The sequence below is a fragment of the Anas platyrhynchos genome, chromosome 2 (genome assembly GCF_047663525.1).
Source record: "Anas platyrhynchos isolate ZD024472 breed Pekin duck chromosome 2, IASCAAS_PekinDuck_T2T, whole genome shotgun sequence".
NCBI classification, from domain to species: Eukaryota; Metazoa; Chordata; class Aves; order Anseriformes; family Anatidae; genus Anas; species Anas platyrhynchos.
The window spans coordinates 140,759,412-140,784,730 of NC_092588.1; the positions used below are offsets into that span (position 1 = coordinate 140,759,412).

The window sequence follows — 25,319 nt, forward strand, 5'->3', positions numbered from 1 at the left end:
TATAAAACATCTGCCAGGAGCGATGTTCCACACCCTAGGCTTCTTTTCACAGCGAATAGCTCCCATGAACTTAAAAAAATAGTATTTTATATTAAGTAAGTTAGATTAACTTCAAATTTACGGTGCTTACCAGCATACACAGCATTTAAAAAAGGATATTATGCTACATATAGTTTGCAGTAATTTGGCACAGGTAGTTTTGAACTGAGACAAAAGTCTGAGGTCACCAGATCCACAACAAGGAAGAATAACTGGAGCCTCCCTTATGGAAGTCTGCAGCATTTGGTATCATGGGAGTGTAAATGGCAAAGGAATCAGAGATGTAACCCCGAAAATGGGAATTGAGAGGGAACACTGGAATAGTTTTAAAAGCTACCAGAGAGGTTTTTGTAGGACAAAAGACTGTGAAAGAAGTTGGATTAGGAATTCAAGCATGTACCAGAATAGTAGCTATACAGCTTTTAAATGCTCAGGGAAATGCATGCACAATTATCCCTAAAGTTAATGTTTTCCTACTGCAAAACAAACATGCAACATATAATGCAAGACAAAGATGTCGTTTTATTTTTATTTTTTTAATATATGGAAAACAGACTTTTAAACAAGTAAATAAACAAAACCCCAAAACCAACCTAACAAAGGAAAAATAACAACTTGTTTTGAAAAACAGCAAGGGTTAGTTTCATGTGAAGGCTGAACACTGAAAAAGGAATCTGAACTCTGAATGTTCAATGTAATTTTTGCAGTGCATTGCAGTGTGAAGTTATAAATTCTGTATATGCCCGCTTGAGATTGATCCCATAGAGAAAGGGAAGATATGCTTCATGCCTGTTGTGTGATATTGCCATATGAAGCAGATTGAAATCATTACAAGAAATAAGTAAAAAATGCTGTTCTGGCATTAACAATTTTAAATTAGCAGGAAAAAAAAAAGCTCAGTTCTGAGGATGATCTACCTTCAATCAAGTTTTACCTATCGACATCAGAAGAAAAAAGGTAAGCTTGTAAACAAGTAAACTTGGTGCTATGCTCCTGTGCCAAGATCCTAAAAGAAAAACTGTCCTCTCAGAAATCAGTTAAGCTAAGTACAAGTTGTTGTAATGTCTAAAATAAAAAGTTAAGAAGTGTCTTGTTATATCTAGCAGCATCTTCCAAACTAATTATCAAAACTATGTATTTTGCGTACAATTTAAATAAAATGTAATACAGTAGCTGTTAGTGATAGCATTTTTTCCAAAAATGAACTTAATTAGAAAATTCTTTGTTCAGATATATTTTCTGTCATTTTTATGCATTTATGTGTTATGAAAAAACACCACAGAGTTGGCAATGCAACCGATTTTACATGAATTTAAAGACATACAGTTATCAGTCTATGACATTCACAAAGCAAGATGAAATAGGGTAGGCTTCACATCAGCTAGGTTTTATTTTTCTTATTCGAATTTCCTCCTGAGTTGTTCGCTCACTAGCTACATCCTAAAGTTCTTTGTAAGTACAAGTATACTCAGCTGTAACTGCTAATTTGATGTCATACTGAAAGTACAGCATAATTATGGACAGACCACCAGGGGAGTTCTGCATTATCCTTGTTTCACTTAAGAGGGCAAAATTGTCCAAGGAATGAATAGAAAATGCCCACTACTCAAAAAAAAAAAAAAAGAAAAAAAAAAAGAGAGAGAGACAACTAAAGACTAAAAAAATAAAGGAGCAGCTGTCAGAACTTGACAACTGTTGAAGCATACTGTTCTTTTTAAATTCAAGACATCTGTAAGTGCATGTTATGATACTTGTTGCCAAGAAAGTGATGCCTTTATTATTAAAAATATCACTTATAATGCAAATGAGAGGAATTGTGTGTTAAGGTGAAATCTTGGGGATGGAGCTTGTCTCCACACTGATTATCATAAAATATTGAAATGACAGTTTCGGAGTTTATCGTCAATATGTTGGGATATTAAACAGTTGAAAACAGTCAAAAAGAAGATAAACTGAGAACAGGACAGAAAGTAACATTCTCAGAGTCATTCCAGTCAGCTTTTCTTCCTAAACACTGATTAAGATGTTTGAATTGTAATACCTATTTTACACTACAAAACTAAAATAGAGAAATACTTTTTTTTTCTGATTTCTTATTTTATGGTCCATTAAGTTTTCTGCATAATTGACTGCCTCTTATTTGTTAACTAAATAACAAAGTGTAGCTTGATAGGAAAAAGATTCAAGAACATCAAAATGTTAGCCTTTTCAAAGTAATTTATTTAAAATTTGCTATCTGTGTTAGAAAATCACTGAAAGATCTGTTTTTCTGTGTTCTGGGTTTCACAACTGTAAAGGAAGCCAAAATACTATGCTCAATATCCTGAAAACTATTTGATGACTTGAATCTGGTATTTCAAATTACTTAAGAGCCCATTAAAAACTACAGCATTGGCAGACATTTTTAGCCCTATATTTGAGCACCAAAAGCTTCCCATCTTTTATTACTTTTTTTTTTATTCAGATGTGAAGAGCAATGGCTATCTTTATAATATGTAATTGATCAATGCTGTCATTAATTGGATTTCTATTGTTATTTATGTCATTTTAGGGTGATATTAATAAATTGATGATTTAATTTGGCTCTGGCTAAAAGTTTGCTAATAAGCTGCTACACCAGATAGTTATTTGAGATTTTTTTTTTTTTTTCTGGAAGAGCAGTTGAAGAGCAGTTTCTTCCACCTTAGGAGATTTCAACACAATCCTCAAAGTCTTCAATGTAGTGACATGCAAAACACACCTCCTGATAGCAGGTCTTAGCACTGCTTATATAGCTTCAAAAACCAAGCTTTCTTTGTCTGTTCACATCACTAAACATCTCAAAAACTGCTCTTTAGAAATAATTGAAGTAGTTTATGCAAGTAAACTACTGCCTATTACAGGAGAGATTCAGATCACAATGATAATGACTGTTCCAAACATCTACAGTGAAGACACTTGATAGTGTATTCTTCTCACCCTTTCTAGATGAAAAGATAGATTCAAAAATTTACACAGAAAACATGTAATAAGCAAAATATTATTTTTTCCTTTGCTTGGAATAATCTGCAAGATTCTTTCTTAAAGTGTTTGTAAAATTTTGTTCCCTCTATGAAGTTAGCAGTCTGCCCAATTCATTCTCTTGCTCTGAAATGTTTGTTCTGATCGGTAGCTTGTCGCCTCCTTGCTGCGCTGTATTGACATTTGAGGGGAATTATGAGTAATAAAAATCTGTTCTAGCAGCCTGAGACTGTTTGCTTACAGCTTTGATAGGCTTAAGATATTTCTGCCTCCAAGAAATCAAATTCCTTTGAAAAGAAAATGATGTCTGAAACTTAAACTATCTGGAGAATTTGGGGGAGCAATTTTTTGTATATCTTTCATATAAATACTGGAAATGGAAGGGGAGGCTCTAGACATGTTGAAGTTCATAGGAATTTTGTCATTGGCCTCACTAAAGTCAGAATTTCATACTACGTATAGAGAATATTTTTTTCTATATAGTTATACAAAACTATACAGCTTAGTTTCAACTTTGCTATCATGAACTCCAATAGTAATTTTGCTATGGACTTGCATGGAAACAGAATTAAGGCAGTGTTTCTTTCAGGTTCTCACTCAGTTTACTAAGTGATACTATATCACTTAGTATTACCATATAATATCTGTGTATTATTATTTATTTATGATTGAGTGAAAATGCATAATATTGTTCATTTTTACATTATTATTCCAAGTATTAATTATAATCTAAAGTAGTCCCATCCAAATAATTTGCCCTCCTCATTTATACCAAATTATTTTAGTACTACCAGCAGAGCTTTTCAGTGACAGTAGGTTATCACTTGCAAGACACTGAAGGGTTAATTTATTTGCTTCCAAAACACTAGGGTTGCGCTATTAAACAAGAACAAAAATAGACCACAAGAAAAGAATGAAGACCATTCAAGACATGATCTTGAGGGCCTAGTACAGCAAAAGAGAGCTAAAGCAGATTACTGAAACTGCAATTGGCATTTGGCACATGTTAGTTGCATAATGCTGGAAGAAGAATTTAAGTGTTGAGTCATACCTTAGGAGGAAGTGGAAAAACTTAGCACGCAGAGTTTTTCTTGCAGCTAGAACTGCAGCACTGACAGCTATTGCATGCCCCTTACCCCTTACTGTAGTTGTGTCATTCACAGAAGAGTTAAAGAGGCTGGTATGGTATGACTAATGCTTAGGATAAAAACAAGTGATCAGAATGGAATTTTGGGACAAAACAAAATGAAGTCTTTTAAGCAAATTGCTGAATGATCTTATGCAACAGCATAATTCAGAAGGAATATGGAAAACTTAAGAAAACTAGTGGTACGGGTTCCTAGACTTCACTCAAAATTTGGAAATCTAAGAAGTCTTACAGATCAGAGACTATACCCCACCTTCAATTATTTGCAGAATCTTTAGACAAACCTCTCCTTAAGTGCCATTGGCGTATTTCACTGGAACCTCAGATAAATGTTTATTTTGAGAACGTTCAATTTTCCAAATGAACTGAAGTTGGAGATGGAGACAAACAAAGTGACCAACTTCCTTTTAGAGCAAAGTTCCAGCTACAGAATTTGAGGGAGAATTGCTCTGATTATAGCTACATATACATGTATATCTAACTCTGTCAGTTGTTGGCTTGTTTATCCGACCTTTATATCCCAAATGGTTCTCACAATTCAAGGTTTGATTCTACTTTGCATTCACATTAGAAGTGGTGCCATGTCACACCTTTCCATTAACTGACATGGAGTGTCCATAAATCTCTGTACTAAAGAGCAAGAAAAAGAAGATGAAGAAGCAAGAAGAAAGAGAATGAAGTACTTGATGTTTTCCTACCACAGGGCAGGCCCTGAAGAAACTAAGAAGAGAAGAGAAAAAAGGAAAAGGAGGAGGTAGAGGAGTGGCTCACTTACCTCTGAAATTTCAACACCATTGCAAACCAATAGTCAAAGGTCTGCAGTAAATATGGGAAAGATAAAGGAGGGAATAAGGTAGAACTCAAGAGGGGAGAATATGACAGAAAACAAAGAAAAGAGGCAGAACAGCACTGATTATGCTTGTCCTGACACTAGCTAGCAGTTTAGATAACTGAATAGTAAACAGAAATGCACCATACCTTTTCTTTGTCACTGGCTTCTCGAGCCACAGTAGAGCCCTGAAACAGAAAAAATGGATCTAAAAATGTGCATATGTCAGAAACTAATTTGAAATCGTTACGATAACAGGTCAAAAAGTGGATGAACTGCATCTTCTGAACTTGAGAGCTGTTTTAAAGAAAGGTGATACAGGAGGTAGAATGTCCATAGCACTGAACTTCTGCCATCACTTGAAGAAGATGTATCATGAGAGAAGAAAGATGGATTAAATCCTCAAACGCTCTACATCTATTTTCCCCGACTGTTGGGTTTTCTTCCTCACCTCTCATCCTAATTTTGAGACAACCTTGGAAGTTCAGTTGGCTTGTCAGACTTCTGATCTTTTTGTGCCAATTTAGCTGTATAGCTGTGGAATAGCCTATTCTATATAACTACTTGGACATACGTAATACACATTTGAAAAGGATGTCACAATATAAATACATACAAATATTTAAAAAGATCATAAAGTACAAACAAGAACAATGTACCTCAGTGCAACATGAAGTCAAAAGAAGAGATGAGATCAACAGTGGTTTCACAAGATTTACAGTGTTTGCCAATGGCATCTTGGGTATTTTAAAATACTAGTTATAATCATTAAAAAATTAAGTAAGTTATATGGGCTTTATGAATAAGCTTTAAGTGACCAAAAAATGTCTGTATATATTTCCTCTCATTTTTTTTTGGAGCAGGACCACACCTTTAAGTACCCAGAGTTTATCTATCATAATAGCAGTACAAGAAGTAATAACTGTAGTTATATCTTCATTAACACAGTAACATGATAACCATTGGATATTGAAAGATGGGTAGATCAGCTCTCTGCTTGGAAAGTATGCACTGTGTAAAGAAATGCTGGAGTGGAGCTGCACTAGTTTAAAGAATATGAGGATTCCCAACCACACCTTTTCATACCCCGTTTGTTCTGTTTGCAGAGACAAACTTAGATAACTCAGAAAGGATGGAGAGAAAAGATAAATATGAGACAGTACACCCTCAGTATTTTGTATGGACCAGCAAGCAGCGATTTCATTTCATTATATATTTAACTGATAAAACAAAACAAAAAACTAGTGAAAGTCTATGATATTTTGGTTTAGTGATGATACATCTTTTACATTGTATTCTGTGCTCCACCTGCATAACTATTGGGCCTGGACAAAGGTGAGCAGAAAACCAAACTGGATTAAAAAAAAAGAGGATTTACAGTAGTAGAAATTACAGAGGTTGTCAAATGTTAAGGATACTATTTATATTTTTTTGTTGTGCTTTTGTCCCCATTTTTTAATGCCTCTGGACATTATGATGCTCTAAAACACATGTAGTTATCTCAAATTTTTGGAAGTTACTCATCTCCAATTTAAGTATGAGATCGCTCACTCCTTCTTAGTGGCACTTTTGGAGAAAATCCTCCAAAAGAAGCCAAGTTATGACTGAATAATTGATTTCTGCCCATCTAATAGTCATGTCATGCATCAACTGGTTAATATCAAATGAAAAACTGCTTAAGTCTGTGAGGGTAAATTCAAAAAAGAACAAAAACAAAATGAAAAATACATTTCTCTGATAAGCTCTGTTGAACACTGAAAACCAAAAAGTCAACAGTCAGGAAATCAGTTCTTGCAAACCAGGTTCAGTCAACTATCTAACCAATTTCTAGGTAAATACCTGACAGTAAGGAAGGATGGTGCAATATGTAACGCTATGTGTCTCTTAATATAGAATGCTAAGTAAATATCTTAAAATAAGTTTGCAGATGCACTTAGTGGTTCAACAAAGAAATTAAATGCATTAGAAAGAAGTAGATTTCTCAGGGAAACTGTATGGTGGAAATAAAAAAACAATTCCTTAGAGACAGGAAGACTAAGACCATATTTTGGGCATTCATTCTAAGGGCTTTATATTAAATATTGAGAAAAATTACATTTTGGAGCAAAACTAAAACACACCTTATGAGAAAAGCAACAGAAATTCTGTACTAAGAACCATTCTCTTCTTACTTGAATTATTTTTAAAATACAACATGAAATATGAAGCTTCCATAGCAGTGATGTACTTAGTAGCATAACTACTTTTTTAGTAGTTGGTTTATTAACAACATTATGACATTATGCATTCATTTTATAAGTCTTCTGCAGAATCAGCTGTGGCTTTCCATAATGTTGATAAAAGCCTATAGTAAGCAGAATTGTTATTTTACTTGTGTGAAGTGTTTTACCCTTAGACATTTAGTTATATTTAACAAACATATTTGATTAAATTGCTCCATTTAAACCATGCATAGTACAGATAAATTTGTACAATTTCTATAAAATCATTTTTCAGCTTTTCTAAACTTAGATACAGAAATAAACCAGCAAATGCTGGTTGTAACATAACACAGTTTTAAATTAATTATAATTTTGAGCAATCTTCAAGCATCAGCAGAATATAGTAATTATGTTAAAGTTTTTCAGATACTTTGTCAGTTATATTATCAGCAGTTATTTCTCACCTTTAGATCATATTTTCTATAAACAGATAAACGATGGCTGAACACATTTCTTGTAACAATCATATATATTTCAACTCCATCGACAGTGAGCCGGTACATGCCCAAAAACTGGGGAAGAAGCGTATTCCCATGACACTCCACAATAAACTGCAGAAGCAAAATAAAAAACAGGAATGAGGATGGATATATTTTACACAAATATATATTTACACATTTTTAAAGATGAATCAACGAGAAAGAACATATCTATTTATTGAATATGTATTTGCTTGGAGACAAACCTTTGAAAAATCATGCCAGAAACAAACACTTCAGCAGGAGGCTATCCTGCTTTTAAGCCAGTGTTTAAAAAATAAAATCTTGAACTGCAAGTTACAGGTTAAACTTGTAACTCTCAACTTTTACAGACGATGTTATTGAAAGAGTAGGCTCCTTGTGGCAGACCTGTCCACTTCTGTGGTCCAAAAGTGCACCTAATGCAGATAGCGTATCTGGTACTGACATCACGAAACAGAAATACTTTTCAAACATCACAGTGCTCTATTTTGTACTCTGTTGTCCCTTATTTAATTTGTATATTTCTCTGTTCTCAGTATTTGTTTATTATGATGACCATTTACAGTGCTGTCACCAGCAAGGCGTATCATTTATTATCAGCAGCTATCTGCCAGTTCCCACGTGATGGCTGCATTTCAGGGTCAATAGAGTCAAGCAGAGAAATGCAAGATCTCTGTTTTTTTTTTTTTTTTTTTTAATTAATTTAAGAATCATTTCACACCCTTAAGGTTTCCATATTGAAATAGAAATGCGCTACCAACATTGGAAAGTTTGGTCAATTGTACCTGAAGCCCAACTTAATATGTATATATATTTATTTAAATCACCTGCCTTACAAATATTAGTTCACAGTACTATTTAACAACCACTGGAGGAAGCAGAAAAAGTACAGACTACATTGATGATGAGAACTATTTAAGGATGAATATTTATTCCTACAGTAGGAATGTCCATACTATATTAATCCTAAAACCAACTTGCATACATCCACTCTGTTAAGTCATGATGATGCAGAACAGAAAAGCAATGAACAGCTTTGTTCTTTCTGTTATTACCAGTTCTCAAACAGAGGAACTTGGAGAAAATTTAAAAATAATTTTCTTAATAGGAAGGAAGAAAACTAACCAAGAGTCAGCTTTCAAAGCACACCAGATTTTAAATGTTTGTTGAATAGTGAAACCTCTGTTTCTTTTCTGCCAAAGTGACCTGGTTATTAGAAACACATTACTCTAAAACACAAGAGACTTCAGAACAAATTGACAGAATAAGCGATTTGAATTGTTTAACAAAGATACTTTGCTTGATGACAAATTATGTAACAGAGCTCTTGGAACTGTGAAGATGTAATTTTCGTAATTTAACTGACTGTAATATTTAGCTGTGCTGGTTTTAAGGAATTTCTCTCACTAACTTTATACTGGAATCTGCGCATACCAAATACAGACTTTCCTTTTTTAAATGAGAAAATCAAAAATAGCTTTTAAGAAAGATTTAAGAGTTCTGAAAACAACCCTATCTGGCATGAACCAAAGTGAATGCACAAGAAAGCTTGAAAGCTGCTGATGGTGCATGGAACAAAATTTTGGCTAACAACTCTGACACACAAGCTCTTGAGGCTACAACAGTTTAGGCTGTGACATTTTCTGTCTGCCCTGCAGCTTTACTGGAGGTTACAATACCAAACAGATGCCACACATGCTCCAGTCTAGCATTTTAAGCTCAAACTGCCTATGAATGGGCAAAACACCCTAAGCCACAACAGAGTCTCAGCGAAAGCAAATCAGAACCTCGGTAAGGAAAGACGTATCCCCCTGAATGTAAGCAGCTTGGCCACAAAGGCAATTTCAGTACTGAAGAGTGTGCAAAGATTGATCGTTTTGCATCTGAGAAGTGCTTCTGTTTTTACCAGATGCGGAAGTGGAGTTGTTGAATTAAAGGCTTTTTGGTCACAGGACTGTTATCAACCTCACAAAGCAGTTACAGCGTGTTCCAGGACACATCACTCATTTTGAATGTCAGCAATTTCTCCTAAAGATCTGATCATAAAGTGAAATTACAACTATTAACGCTAAGGTTACAGAAAACCTGTTTAAAACAGCAATTCCTGTTATTCAGGCTGCATTGATTATGCTTCCACAAACATAAGTACATGGCATATATTCTAAAAGCAAATGTATTTCTACTGCTTTAGAAGGTGGGAAGGATTGTTCTCACAACAACGTTCACTGGATGATTCCTTCTATAAGATCTTTCATTTCTGTGACAAATCTAGCTTCCAAGAAGAGCTCAGTGCCACTGAATTTCGGGGCATTCAACTGCATAAAGAATCCATCCATTTCTAATATTACAGCTCTTACTTAGAAAGTTTGACTTCCCATGCTGTAAAAGAAACACTATTATTCCAGTTTTCCAGATGGGGAACTGAGATGCAGAAGAAACAGGGAATTTGTGCCTGTCGAAGAAATGGACCTGGGCACGTCAAGTACCAGGCTAATCCCTGCCTCCCCTGTTGCCTTTCCTCCAGCTGCAAGGGCACAGTTTTGACACTTAAATAATCTCTTCAACCCCAGCTCTCTGATTTTAACCTTTCTGGTCCTGAGAGTCCCCATCTGTAAAACATCAATGCCATTAACATGGAACATGTACAAAATACCCAGCGTAACAGCATAAAATGAAGCCTTTGGTTGGCAGTATACAGCCATCTCCCAAACTGTTCTGTGTGATGTGCCATGGGAAAAGGCAACTAATGAGAGTAGCTTAAGTCCTATTTGAAAGTTGGAGTCAGTCATTTGCTAACATGGTTGTTTCATTTTAATATTTTGCTAACATGTCTTCTGAAAAGCCCATCTCGCTAGCATGGAGCACAGGACATCTGATAAAAAGGGATTTGGCTGTATGACTGCAGACTGCTAGGAGAACTTCCTTCCAAAAGCAGATCAGGTACTGCAACCATTGTTTCCTACTTGTTGATGACTGTGCAGACTTGTGCCACTGCAAGTTAAAGAAAAGCCCCTAAAATTATTTCAGTGCTTTCCATGACAGCATTTCTCATCCTGACGGGGAGACAAAGGAAAGAGGAAGGAATGCTGCTCGCTTCCAGAATCTACAAGGTTGGTCTAGAACTTCCTACCTTTGAAACTATCAATCCCCCATATCTGCATCACAGAGGAGGCAAAACGTGTCATCTGTTTGGGTGGGAGTCCAGCAGGACTTGCACTGGTGACTGTGGTTGGTAGATTTTCAATTTGTCCATCTTGATATAAATGAAGTAGCAATTTAGTCACCCCAAGGTGCTTTTTAGGAATGATTTCCTGAAGTTTCCCACTCACAGCTGGAATAAAAGTGAGCCTAGAAAATAAGCCGGTACATGCTTAACAGGACTGCTAAATTTCAGTGAAAGAAAAGACCTTCACTCCTTTTTGTTAATTCTTTCCAAAAAGAACATTAAAACAATTCTATCAAGCAGCCTTGCTAAATAATTCTATAACACTTAGCTAATACATTTACAAGTCCTTCTACGTAGTAACAAAATCCATTTTTTAAAGAGTGTTACAATAAACACCCTATCATTTTTTCTTATTAATTCAGACAATTTTCATTTTTCTGCACAGCATGAGGACAATATTACCATTAACAAAATAAAGTATGATCAGCATGTTGACACATTTTATCAGCTGTGCAGCATATAGTTTTTAAATATGTAATTTTCTGAGCTCTCTTGAATCCCATGCTTAAAGCTGAAAATGAGTAAGAAATTCTTTATGACCTTATATCCTCATTATTCTTTGTATAAATACAGCCTCAAATTTCCTTAATAAGAACAGAACTTATCCTATCTCATTTTACATGAAAAATATGACTCTTAGCTTCTTACTTCCCCTTGGTAATGCTAGTAAGCTATCAGGAAGACTAAAAGATAACATGGCGCACATAATTGTATTGGCAAATATACTATGCCATTTTTGGCTCTTTTAAAAAAATATAGGATAAAATTCCAGTTTTTGCTATTTCTCCTCTTCTCCTTGAAAATTATCTGGGGAATGAGCTTGACATCAGTGAGGACTAACTCCTGAAATAGATCTACCTCATTTCTTATGTGAAAACTCAACATTGCTATTTCTGACAGGTAGCTATTTGGAAACGTTAATTCAGAAACATACAACACGCTCATTCTCTGTTACCCCTTTATGTGTTATCTTCAAGATTTCCCACAACTTGATTAAGGGAACACTGTGCTTAAGTTATCAACTGCTTAGACGACAAGTCTATAAATTCACTAGGACACTTTCATTAATTGAACCGTATGGCAAGCAATATATAACTATTTACAAATGTCTTGGACGCTGAAAGACAATATTTTTTTTTCTGGGCTCAACTTTCACATCTTCTTGCCCACAATCAGAAAATATCTTCCAGCAGTATGTTGTGTGTACATGCATGTGCATGTGGGATCAGCTCCCAGAAAGGAGGTTGAAGAGTTGTCCAAGGAGTTATATCAAGTTTCAGAATACTCAGATTATTGCCATTTACTTGAAACCTACTAATTTCACAGGAACATATCCATTCACTATATATACGACCCACTGAAAGAATTAATTAACTGAATTACAACACACAACAGGAAGTTACAACAACATTAGATGTAGATTTTCATGATACATAACCTTGTTTTACTCTAGTAAATTATTTAAGAAAGTAATTTTATTTCAGGAAGTGTTCAATAAATAAAGTTTTTAGCATACAAGCCCTGTGATTCACAGACTCATATTTCATGTTGATTCAGACTCGGCCCTGAGTTTAATTTACTGTCAAGTGCAACGTAACCTGAACGTGACCAACACCTGTGATTATCTAGGCTGCATATCCGCTACCAGGAACATTAGTCTTGATAATGCTACAATCAAACGAGGCAATTGCTGGTGTCTTCTGAAAGTGCTCTGCAGAGCATCAGGAGCAGAATACTAAATACACTGAATATACAAGGAACAGCTGCTGGTGAAATCCAGGCCTCAACAGAGACAGCTGAAAAACCTCATTGGAAGATGGGATATCTACCTATGAAATACCCAATCTTTCAGTGAGGTGTTTTTCAGTAACAATTCCAGTCCATGGTGGTCTGGCCCATTTGCACAAGTTGAATTCTATCTAATGCCCATGTTAACAAATTTCTTATCTTTGTGGTCACTTCTAGCATAGGTAACAGTGTGCCAAGTAATGGAGGTGAAACGTAGTCTGTTTGGATAAGAACACTTCAATTCCTATCTCTATTTTTTCTGCTGCTCCTGTTTTTTCATATCAAAGCTGCTTTATAGGAAAGTTATCTTTCCACAGGGCAGAAGACCGTGTTCTGTGCAGCCTCTTGATTCACACCAGGAGCTAGTAGAATGGCTTTTCCAAAGCATGCTTTTAAGCGAAACTCCCATAAATCTTACCCTCTTACTACAATAGGGGACACATAGAGTCAGGGTCACCATTAGATGGAACATATCCTTCATGAAAGTTTGCATTTAAATAATAGCACTTTTTTTTTTTCCTTTTTACTGACCCTTCTCCTTCTTTTTGTCATACATACAGATGTAACTCAGGAAGAAAAAGGGAGCAAAAAGAAAACCCTACCCATTGACAACCCATGCAAGTAATGACATGGATGGGGGATGACACAAACTTAAATACAGCTCTGCCTTAGTAAGCTACTGGCTTGATGTTAGGTCACCTTAGTGCAAATTACTAAACACCTGGTTCCTACCTGCTTTTCTGGGATATTCCCCAGCCTAGGTTGCCACCACTTTGGGGACAAAACTGCTTGTAGCCTGCAGTAATGATTCTCCATCTATTTACGATTATCATGTTTTCACCTACCTCCCACTCAATAACCTTGCACTATTCCTTGATTTGTGAGCAGCCCTGAACCATGCACTCTTGGTACATTTTCCCCATTCTTTGCATTATTGTCTATGATTTTTCCTTTCAATGTTTTTCCTGTTTCTTTCACATTTTTTCCTCTGCAGAAGTTAAGATCGTATTTTTCCTGCTTTTGTTTTCTCCTTTATGCTGTTGTCTTTCCCTTTTAGCTCCTTCCATCGTCTCCTTTCTTTTCATTCACTTCCAGATCACTCCCCTGTTCCCTGCCTCCAGTAAACAGGCACTTTCTCTCCTTTACCAGCGTGCTGTATCTACTATTCACTTCTGCAGGTTGCCATAGAAACAGGCAGGCAGTGCAATAAGTATCAGTTCTGCATGCAATTACCTGTGCAAGGAAGAGAACATGCAGTCAGCAGCCAGCTATGGAAAACCTGAAGGATACCCACACTCGTGATTAGTTTTATCCTCGAAAGATTGTATGCTAACAATGCCCTCTTGTTCACTTGGTTTGAGATGGCTTCTCAACTTTGTTTTCCTTGCAAAAACAGTTAAATCACCTGGGTGTCAGCAGTGAGGAATAGTGCATCCCTTCTGAAGTCCATTTTAATGAAAAAAGGTGTGCAAAAGGTGTTGGTTTTTATGAGAAACAACTCAAGTTGTTTTCATTTTATTTTTTAAAATATCCATCCTGTCCTTCATCCATTCTCAAAGAGGACATTGATTTACACCAATTTAATCTTTAACGCAAGTTTAGCTTGCTGGGAAGGACAGCACGTCTTGATTTAGACAGTTCATAAACAACATCTTTCTACAGAATTTTGTTCAACTGGCACTGATTGTCCTTGAAAATATTTGTCCTTGAAAAATTTGTATTTGTACACCTGTTCTTATACACAGGTTGAAATCCTGGCAATGCACTTATCACAGCAGACTTTGCTAAGCTCTCCTGTAACAATGACAAAAGGAGCTGTAGGCTAAACTCCAGTTTTCTGATCCGTGCTTTGGGCGTCTGGAGCAAAGGTTTTAAACAAAACATCACTAGCTTTGAAGCCGTTTCAAATGAATATTTGTTTTTGCCCTCAAAAACTATTTAAGTATTTAACATTAACATGCTTGATTAACTTACACAATTTTAAGTTGTTCAACCACTAAATGTAAGTAAGGCCCACACAGTGAGGACATTTCCAGTATGGCAAAGTCGGACCCACTTGACCATATTACAATGGTTCTAGTATATTTGAGAGGTAAATGATGTTCAACTGAAATAGTGCCTGAAGAGCAGATAGGAGAGTTCTACTAATAACTGATAGTATACCAATATTTTAAGCAGCCCAAACTGAATACGACTAAAAGCAGTATTTCACACTAAGTATCAAAAAATACTGTCGTAGTTAAAAACTGGCCAGCAAGGAAATTCACAGCAGAAGAACTTAACGCAATACATGTCTATATTTACCATTGTGGTTAGAAATCTGGCTGGTTCATGGTCTAGGCCATTTGATTTTTAAATGTAGATGGAAATCTGGACATGGACTTTACACTTGCTATAAATGTCAGCATCTTTTGCAACTTCAAGCACAGAGAAAGGCTTTAATCCCTCTATTTGTTTAGGCCAGAAGTGGAGGGCTTAGTTGTTTATTTTTCCCCCCCGATTTTCTTTTTTCAGATTTGCAAGAAAAAAAATAATGAGCTGTAGTGTTCTTACTCAGTGCTGAAAGCATCAGACTCATCTGATGAGTAGACAGTTAAGTGTGAGTGTTTAGACTGAAGTGTTCACCATCTGTCTGAGGCTGTAGGCCTGACTGCCACTAACAAAAAACCAGGCGTCATGTCAGATGGGGTAAACGTATGAATGCAACTCACAATTCTGGATAGTAACTATAATTTAAAATTGTAAGAACTATTATTTACAATTCAACAGTTTTAATTTGGGTTTGCCATACATACTTATATGCTGTTTCTATAGTAACTTCTCCCGATAACCCTTCAAGCCTGGTACAGTTTTAGTTATTTACCAATTTTTAGTACGTAGCCTTAGGCTTGGAATTCAATCATTTCATTTTTAATATTGTTAAGGTTTTTATTATTATTATTTTAAATTTTAAATAATAGTAGTAGCAATACTGTAACTTGGGAGGCATCTAACTTGACTACTTTTGAAAAACACCACCCAACATTGCACTAGAGCCTCTACCCAGAAAGCTGTTAACTCAGTCAAACTCACAAATTTTATTTTCACTCTTAACAAGTTACTAGCCATTCTATTGCATGGAAATAGCCCAATTTCTCTAAGTTGTCCAGTCATGTCCTTTATAATTTTGGTTCATTAAAAACCAGGCATTCTACACTTGATAGTGGCAGTCTACATGTCTATTTCTGATCTTTCAGTGATTTAAAAAAATCACTGCTAGTTGGAGGTGGATTTCAGAGATGTTCATGGGAAAACTGCCCTGCTGTACTTCTGTGCTGACCCCACTATCTCCCAGATGCCTCACTGGTAGCTCAGTAATTAAAAAAGGTGCAAGTGGAATGACAGCTATTTTGTAAGTGGCAGGGATAATGACTATTTTGATGACTGAAGAACATACACAGTCTCTCACCCCTCTTGACTTATCTTAACATAATCCACTCCCTAGTCCTCCTTGGTTAAAGACAGCTACCCAATTGTATTTATTTTTCAGAAATTCAAGAAGTCCTGGAAACCATTTGGTAAGGCTTATTTGGTTCTAAGCAAGGAGGAAGTTACTTCCAAGGCCTAGAACAATTCCATCAACTTGGAGCTGTTAGCAGGAATAAGAAAACAGGTGAGTAAATATTGTGGTTTACATGAAACTCATTCAGAGTTTCAATCTGTGGGAGAAAAAAAAAAAAGAAGGACTGAGAAAGAGATAGGAAAAAGATCATCTGTCACAAATGGCACACATTTCAATCATGATCGTGTCAGAAGTAACTGGAAAATAATTACTGCCTTCCTGGACAGGTGGTAGAGCATGCAAGACACAAAATGTTTATAAGTTACTGTTCATAATGGACAGATGACCTAATGTCAGGTCCCTTGGAGGTACTAATATGACATGGGGAACTTGGGAACGTGGTAAACATTCACGTGAATCATGAAATTCACACGAATCACCTCTCTGGTCTTCATGCACCTGAGAAAGATTATTCCTCCCAGGAGAATCCCTGCACTACATAACTGGGTCTCACCATGTCTGCATGCCCTTCTCCTAGGAAGACTGAGTGTCCAAGGTCTGCTCTAAGAGCCACAGCTCTGCTCTGAAAGCAACTGGCCTAAGTTAACACCACTGAATGGTTTGCCAGTACAGAAGCAGCCTAAGGCCCACCTGTGTGGGATGACTTGGTCAGAAGAACTATTTAAAAACCTGCTCACCAGGACAACGGGTTCTCTGGATTTTGTCAAGCATGCCAAGTTATGCTTCCCTTGTCTGAAAAATGTCTAGAGAAATGAGGGGACAAGCTGCTGTACCTAATGATACCGAGCTTGTAATTACCAGCAGCAAAACACAGGACATGGTATCAGTCACCTTGCCAGAGTTAGTGGGATTTAATTTAGATTTTCTTTAATTAATTAGAACAATTTTGTTCTTTTAACAGCACATTACTGAAGACACTGAAATTAATTTATTTCATTAAAAGTCCAATTATTAAATTGCCTCTGTACTTGAATTCCTTGGCATTTGTAAAGTGCTCTCAAGTTCTGAGACAAAAAGAAATACCAGTTGTATCTTTATGAATCTTTTGGAGGCAGCACTGAAAGCTTTCAGATTGAAGCTATTTAAGATACTTACATAATGATGTGTAAGATGTTACTAATACTACATAAGCGCATGCTTCCATTCATATATGGACGTTTGCCAGTAGAAAATCAAATCAGATGCCTGGTACAGATAACTTGCAAATCATCATTACTCGTAACCTAGCCTATTACAAACCCTGATGTTTGGAAAGCATGAATGAATAAAGATTACAATAATGGTTAATTCATGTTAGCACTGTCTTCATGGACACACTCTTGAAAGGATGCGGCTGTTTTGAAAAGCAATGTGACTTCTCAGCTGGATTAATGATTTCAAAAATCTGGATCATTAATACTAGTTACTAATACCAAACAAGAAATGGACTAGAACTTCTAATTTTCCCACACTGCTTCACAAATGAAAAAATGTTTTCAATTAAAGCTAAAACTGTAACTTTGAACATTCTAATAGGCAATTACCCCAAAATTACAATTAAATAATAGTTTACATTTCTCGTTAGTAAAATTGTAATTAAAAGATGGTCTTAACGAAGATTTATGATAGGGACAATATTCGTCTGTTAAAATAAATACATGCTGGTCTTAGATTTTATTTACACAGAACAACAACATGCAGAGAGGAAGGAATTAACATCTATCTCACTGAAGGCTTCACAGCCACTCTAGGCTTGAATGGGACTCACAGATCTTACTTGAACACAACAAAAGTAGAGAGGGAAGCAGATGGAAGAAGAAACCAAGGATGGCAAGCAATTCCTTCAATTCCTAGCATGCCAAAATCATGCCTTTGTCTCTCTTCTTCCTCAAAAGATGGCTTTAAAACTGGTTTTACACTAGTAACAGTATAAAAAAATAGGGTGGGTACTTTATATTCACTTAGTGTTGCATTCAAAATGGAGTTTGTGATTTCTATTATAGTTGCTGAAACTATTAGAAAATGACTAAACATCACCACAAGACAAGATAAGACAAAACAACAAAAAACCTGATTGTCCTTAAGTCTTTACCTGGAATCCCAACCCACGGAAGTAAGCAAGAAAGTGGGAAGAAGGGAAAAAACACACCTCCTTCTGGGTATCATAGTTTATATGACTTTTAGCGTCTTTCCTGGTTTATGCAGCTTTAGATCTTATTCAAACAGATCTGGGACTAAGAAAGTTAGCACTGATTTTTATTAAGGCTTCTTCTATTTCCCAAGTTCTGTACCTGTTCTGTACCCTTCTGTACCATCCACAAAAATCATACACTGGCACAGTATCAAAACTGCCAGTGTTGATTTGAGGGATCTCCTCACTTTAAAGCAATTTATAGAAATGCATATTAGCAAAACTTTTTTTTTTTTTACATTATAGCAGGAATTTTACATTAATTATATATATATATTTTAATTTCTCATACAATACAACATTTATTATTTGACATCTGTTGTTAGTGAAACACATTCAGTGATTAGAACAGGAAGAAAGAGGTCATCTGCAGCATTCATACACTTGTACACAGAGACCTCCAAGCTAGCCCAGAATAAAGTAGTTTCAAGCCTGGAATGCAAAGAAAGAGAATCTTCCTAATAAAGAAAAGGAGCTTACTCATTTAAAACCGTTAACACTAAAAAAAAGATTGGCACTGTAATATATTAGAAGAGATCCCACACCCTGACAATAAATAGCTTATTACCTGATGGTATTTCTTCAGTATGTTGTGCATTTCTGCTACATCTTCACTTGTTATAGTTTTGATGATATATCTTTTGTCATAGGATGTATGAAACCGGGCACCACTGCGTGCTTGGGAATCATTGGCAAGCGGTGCACTTCTTGTCAATGAGTTCTGTCAATTGATTAAAAAACACACATCATCAGACAAAAATATGCAAATTTTAATAAAAACAAATATAAAACATTTATATTTATTTTAAAATCTTTTTCAGTATTCATGATGCATTCAGTATGCATTCAGTAAGCTGAATTCGGCAAAGCATTTATTTAATTATATTGCATTACCTTGACAAATCATTTAAAAAATATTTTCAGAACAAAAGAGTGTTTGGGGAAACGTACAGACCATCACCAATTTACAAGTCAATGAAAATTTACTGCCCTTTGTTATGTGTATGTTATCAGCATTTGGGAAGTAAACATATAGTCATTAAAATCCAAAAGAACCACTGTACTATACCATAGTAAGTATATATACAGGATTCATCCCTAATAAGATCATTTTACAACTGAGTAGGACCTATTCTTGAGCCAGTGTGATCTGATACGTAACAAGAGTTAGATTTCTGAGTTCTAGTACCAAAGCTATTCCAATGATTTCCTATCTAGTATTAAGCAAGTGATATTATTGTATAGTTCTTTTGGCAAAACAGACACATCCATCTTCCCACTGCCTCAGGAGGGGAAGATCAGTTAATGACTGTACAGCAGTCAGGAGAAAAGACAGCTAGAGGTTAGAGACCATTTTTAGACTGAAGCTTGAGACTACATGTGCTCCAACAGTAGCAAAAGCTGCTGCTTTATTTTTTATTTTTTTCCCCAGAAAGTAAGCAGTATTCAGATCAGAATTTTTATAATTAAAAACAGTAAAAATAAATTAGACAAAATATAACAACTTGCTTTTGGCTCATCTTTCTTTACCAGTAAATGTTACGCCAATTGTTACTTAATTGAATCACAGCGTTTTAAAAAATAAATAGTAAGAGCAGCAGCACAGCCATGAGAATACACATGCTTACACCTTGTATATATTTCCATAAACACAGCCCATACTCTGTAAAGATTAAACAAGTTAATTACAGCCTGCTGGAATATAGTCAGGAACTGTAGTATTTCTATGCTTATGTAATGTACATGTACTTGCAGTAAGTCCATTTGGTGTATCACTCCTGGTAAAAGGAAAATCCAGTTCCTGCTATCATTTCTCATTACACCACACTGCACCAACAGCTGTTGCTAAATTGAAACACACTTCCCCCCTTCCACACTCAAACGGAATAACGCTTTCTCTCCAAGAAGAAAAACCATTTTCACAGAAAGAAATGTAATTAAATTTTGTATCTAAGTGGAAACTTTGCAACAGATTTTACAGATTCCTAAATATCAAAATTTCAATTCCAGCAGCTACAGAACCCAACATGTTCTTGGTGTTTGAAAAGGCCCCACGAATCAAGTCACAAAATACTCACGAAGTAATTACAAATAGTCTCCCTCTACCACAACCTGGTACCCAAAACACCAGCGGTTATTTTATAGGACTTGTATCTTCTTTGGAAGGAAGATTTATGCTTTCATTCCAGTAATGCAGAAATCTGTGATCACGAGCTCTAGGAGCTTCAGCAGGAGCTGCACATGCAAAAGTGTCCAACCACGGTGCCAGGAGGTCAGCACAGGTGTCAATTATTATTAAGTAGTAACCTCAACCACGAGATGAGGGCAACTATAGCCCCAATTTAAGTAGGCACTTGAACACACGCGATTACAACTCCATATTTCTAATTGTGTACAGGAAACCCACTGGCCTCAACAGGCCTTCAGAATATTTAAGTCCTGTCCCAAATGTGGGATGCTTTCTTAAATCAATTTAGCATGAGGTAAGAACGTTTTCCCACAAGCTTACTTTGTTCAACTGAAATACTCAGGAGGAGTAGGAATAACACTAAATCACCTAAAAGCACACAGCTCTACGAGGCCTTATGAAAATGAAAAGCTTCGTTATGACACGTAGGAGAAATAAATCTTTGCACACTTCTCCCTGTGTACTTCTAGACTTGTTCAATGAATTAGTCATTATTAATATCTGTGACAAAACGTGATGCTTTCCTCTGCAATCCTCTCTGTCCACTAAAGAAAAAAAGTATGTGAATGCTTCCCTACTGCTTATTATAAATAAATAATTTCTCTAAACTGAACAGAGCTTTTGGGACAACCACTGAAGATTCAGTCCCTGTTCTGCACTGGCCTTTGGTAGCCAATTTTAACAGATGAAAGCCCTGATACACTGAAGATACCAGATATGGGAATTTAAGCATTATTGTAGTTTTCCATACCTGCTTTCAGATGTTCCTTATTTAAATTCATTTCCCACCACTCCATCACTGAAATGTTTTTATGTACAGACAATGTCTACTCAAGAGAACACATACTATAAATTGACTGAATTTTCTTAGTACTACACTTGATGTCAGTACTCCATTAATTTTAAAATTGAATCATAAATCGAGCTAGTCTTAGAAACCACCCTCTGTTGAAACCTTCTGTGTTCCAGTGTCAGAACTTGGCTTTATTTCCAGGGCTTATATTTAATTGTTTTAAATGTCAAATTGATAATATATATGTATTTTTTCCAAATACTATGCAAATCCAGTTACTTTCATCACCAACTCTGGAAAATATGATGAAACATAATAATTATTCTTAGTTTTGAAAAAAGCTAAAGCATGGGTAATCATCAGCGTATATAATGAATTGAACTACTGCTAAATTATTAGGCTATAATTCAGTTAGCAATAATAAAGGCTACTGGGTAATTATTTGTTATTGTTCCCAGAAGAAAAAGGTGCATTATTCTGAGGTTAACTGTTGCAATAAAGCTAAACTACTTGTCAGTAACCACAGTTTTCTGAACGTATTGCTCCCAGAGAATCCTACCCTTTAAACTGTAAGCCATGTGGTATAAATCTTGAAAGCAATTAACCTAGGGGGAGCCTTAAGTTGTTTTGCTATAAAAAGTTGCAAAGAGTATACCTGCCAATCTGCCAAGGAACCTCAGAAGGAGGAGGGAAAGAGGGAAGACAATAAGGAGGACATGGACTAGCGTTATTGTCCAAAATTTCAGGTACTCTTAAGGTATATTCCAACATTCTTCACCAAAAGGCACGTCAGATTTGAGTGAAAGATCTGGGAGTACTCAATATGACTGAAAAAAATGAGTGTTTTTTATTACAAGTAAAAGCACCCTGCTTCCAAAAGTCTCTCTGAATCTCTGCTGGTCACGCCACGGCTGAGATGAAGCACACAGAAGATGCTGCTTCTCTGGACCTTTCAACTGCTGAAACTCAGTCAACAATTCTGTGCCCAGAATGGGACAAAAATAAACCATTTTTACCACAAACCACCTCACTGCTATTCCTATAACCCTTCACTCCTTTAGAATCTGCTGCCTTTGGTCTTCACAAGCACTTATTGCACTCTTCCAAGTGTAAGAACTTAAAATAGTTCTTGCTTTTCAGGTACAGCGTTCCTGCAAACACAACCTCCTCATTAATAACCAGAAATACATAGTATATATTTATGTATTAACCCATCAAAAACAACACATATATATTCTCACTCTTCTTCTTCTTATTATTTTAATATTTCTTGTTGGAATATGGTACGCGACACATTTAAAAATACAGACAGTGCCAGCAGTAAGAAATTCTAACTTAAAAAGAGTGACAGCCGTAAAAATAAGAGAATGAATTATCTACTATTCCTTTTATCATGCTTCTTTCATTACAATTCAAGCCAGACATAAAAAATAGAAACTAGTCAGATTCCAACAGAAATTAATAAATGTAGTCATATTCTAAATCAACTGGACGAAACCTCATTAAGTCACTTAGTTTTCACTGATTCTTGTCTTCTCCTGCAATAGCTGTTTTTTCTAATGGAAATGAATTCTGCCTGATTGCTAACTGTAATGACAAGTTAATTTGCAAATACAACTATCATACCGAACACATTTCTAACAAGAGAATATAATACATCTGTAGATAATTATTTAGTGTACAATTTACTGCTTCTTAATGTTTCAATAGATTAGAAATGGTGAGGCATTTATTTCTGAGTAGATGGCTATTTTATTATTAGTTATCTATATCAAGTTTAATTAAGAATGCATATAACTATCATTTTACCACGTACATAATTAATTTGTTAGAATAAACCAAACAACATTGTGTTAAGCAGCACCACTATAGATGAGCACAGGTAACCTGACTGCCTTCTCTACAATACTCTGACTCTAGTAATAAATTAAAGATCAGATGTTTAAACATTAAACATGTAGAAGATAAGAAAACTCCTCTAATTAAATTGTTGACACTTTGTTTTTACTAACTCTCCATTCCTGTAATAACTCTTTCAATACAATGCTCTCTTCGGAGACAGAATACAGCTCCTTTGAACACTTGAAAGGAGGTGGAAAATGAAGGATATTTAAGATCAATGATAATTGCTGTGTGTTCTTTTGATACTTGTGTGAGTTTAATTAATATGTATGTTTTAAAAAGATGAAAAATTAAAATGAATGCCATCATATTGAGCTCATTACTAGTCAATGTATTATCACTTTCCTCTGCTGATAATGCATGGCTCAGCGTTGTCTGTGGACAGTTTTCTTTGTCGTGTTTCACACTTACCTCTGTGAACAGAGAAAAGTTCTAATTCCTCTAAAGCTGCTATGTGCCATGCAAAATATCCTACCTTTCAAATATACTGATTATATTCCTTTATAACTAGAAATCCATCTTCAATAAAATACACAAAGTTGTTGCATGATTATCGCTACAATGAATCTTTTTAAAAAAATCACAGAAATTGGTTTGCACTTGAAAAATCATTATTCAACAAACGACGTGGAAACAATATGGCTACTTAAAAACATCTTAAAAACATCCAGGTTGAATGGGGCTTTGAGCAACCTGATTCACTGGGAGGTGTCCCTACCCATGGCAGGAGGTTGGAATTAGATGATCTTTAAGGTCCCTTCCAACCCAAACCATTCTGTGATTCTATAACACTTAAGATCCTCCACTTTTGAGGTAAATTAATCTAATGCACCTGTTTGACACAAACTGTCAAGTGTAAATCAAAGCATTTTGCACCCCATTCAACCTTGACAAACAAATATGCTATACTACACCATCAAATAAATAGTACATATATTAGACATGGAAGAGAGTCTTTGCTGGAAAATACGAAGTCTCTTCTAAGTTAGCACATAAAGTGTCCAAGGAGGTCCTGCTGAAGTCTCTTTCACGCACAGCCACTAGTAAAGCTGAAACTGGTAAGACATCCCTGACAGAAATATCAGTAACATCCCGTGTGGTGTCCAATATACAGTCTACCACACAAAGCATGTAAAGTTTGTGGAATTTTCTCTTTTAAAATTACGTAATACGCCAAAAGACATATCAAGATGAGGGCATAATAGCAGAGCAGAGCAGAGCAGCGCAGAGCAGAAGAGAATGGAATGGAATGGAATAGGATAGGATAGGATAGGATAGGATAGGATAGGATAGGATAGGATAGGATAGGATAGGATAGGATAGGATAGGATAGTAAATAAGTTAAGTATCTCCTTTTTCCAAATGGAAAATAGAAGCAGGACTGAGGGAGGGAGGGAGGGGGAAGGAGAAGCAGGAAGAGACAGATGATGGTTAATGCCAGACTGAGTTCCCTCGGGCTCTGCTTCTTAATTAGGGGAAGATCAAGTGGAATATGAGCAGATAGGAAAGGAGCCTCTCCTCACTTAGAACAGATCTATGAGCCGCAAAGAGAACAGGGAACATAGGAATTTCAGACGTAGGAAAAAAAAACTTCTGAGTTTCATCCTCCAAAGATACAGGTTTGATGTCCTAACAACCCTTTTGCTATCACTCACTGCTGATGATACCTAACACTTGCATACTGTGTGAGGAAATGGTGCAGTAGCCATACAGTATCAGAGCCCTAGTTAGAACAAGGTAATAAAAATCACCTGCTTACACTATACCTTCAGTGAGCAGAAAACTCAAAGAAAACAGGGTCACAGTACCCTGTTCATGTTTTCTCAGCTGTCTCAGCTTCTGCCTCTGCATGCCTCGGTCCTCGCCCTCACGACTCCAACATCTGCCAGCCACACATACCCTGCCCCACTTAACAGCTTCACTTAGCAGCTCTCCCGAAGCCTACTGCTCTGA

General features: G+C 35.9%; 1 protein-coding gene across 2 annotated transcripts in view; it reads right to left on the reverse strand.

Moving 5' to 3' along the window:
- PIP4K2A (phosphatidylinositol-5-phosphate 4-kinase type 2 alpha) overlaps nucleotides 1-25,319 on the reverse strand; it is a 107,752-nt gene that overhangs the window by 13,051 nt on the left and 69,382 nt on the right. The window contains exons 4-6 of one of the 2 annotated variants that reach the window (XM_027450633.3): nucleotides 19,052-19,204; nucleotides 7,681-7,827; nucleotides 5,165-5,203 (exon numbers count right to left, since the gene is read on the reverse strand). In XM_027450633.3, coding sequence (XP_027306434.1) covers nucleotides 5,165-5,203; nucleotides 7,681-7,827; nucleotides 19,052-19,204 — 339 coding nt within the window. The remainder of the gene's footprint in view (nucleotides 1-5,164; nucleotides 5,204-7,680; nucleotides 7,828-19,051; nucleotides 19,205-25,319) is intronic. The other variant, XM_027450634.3, reaches the window with a different exon arrangement.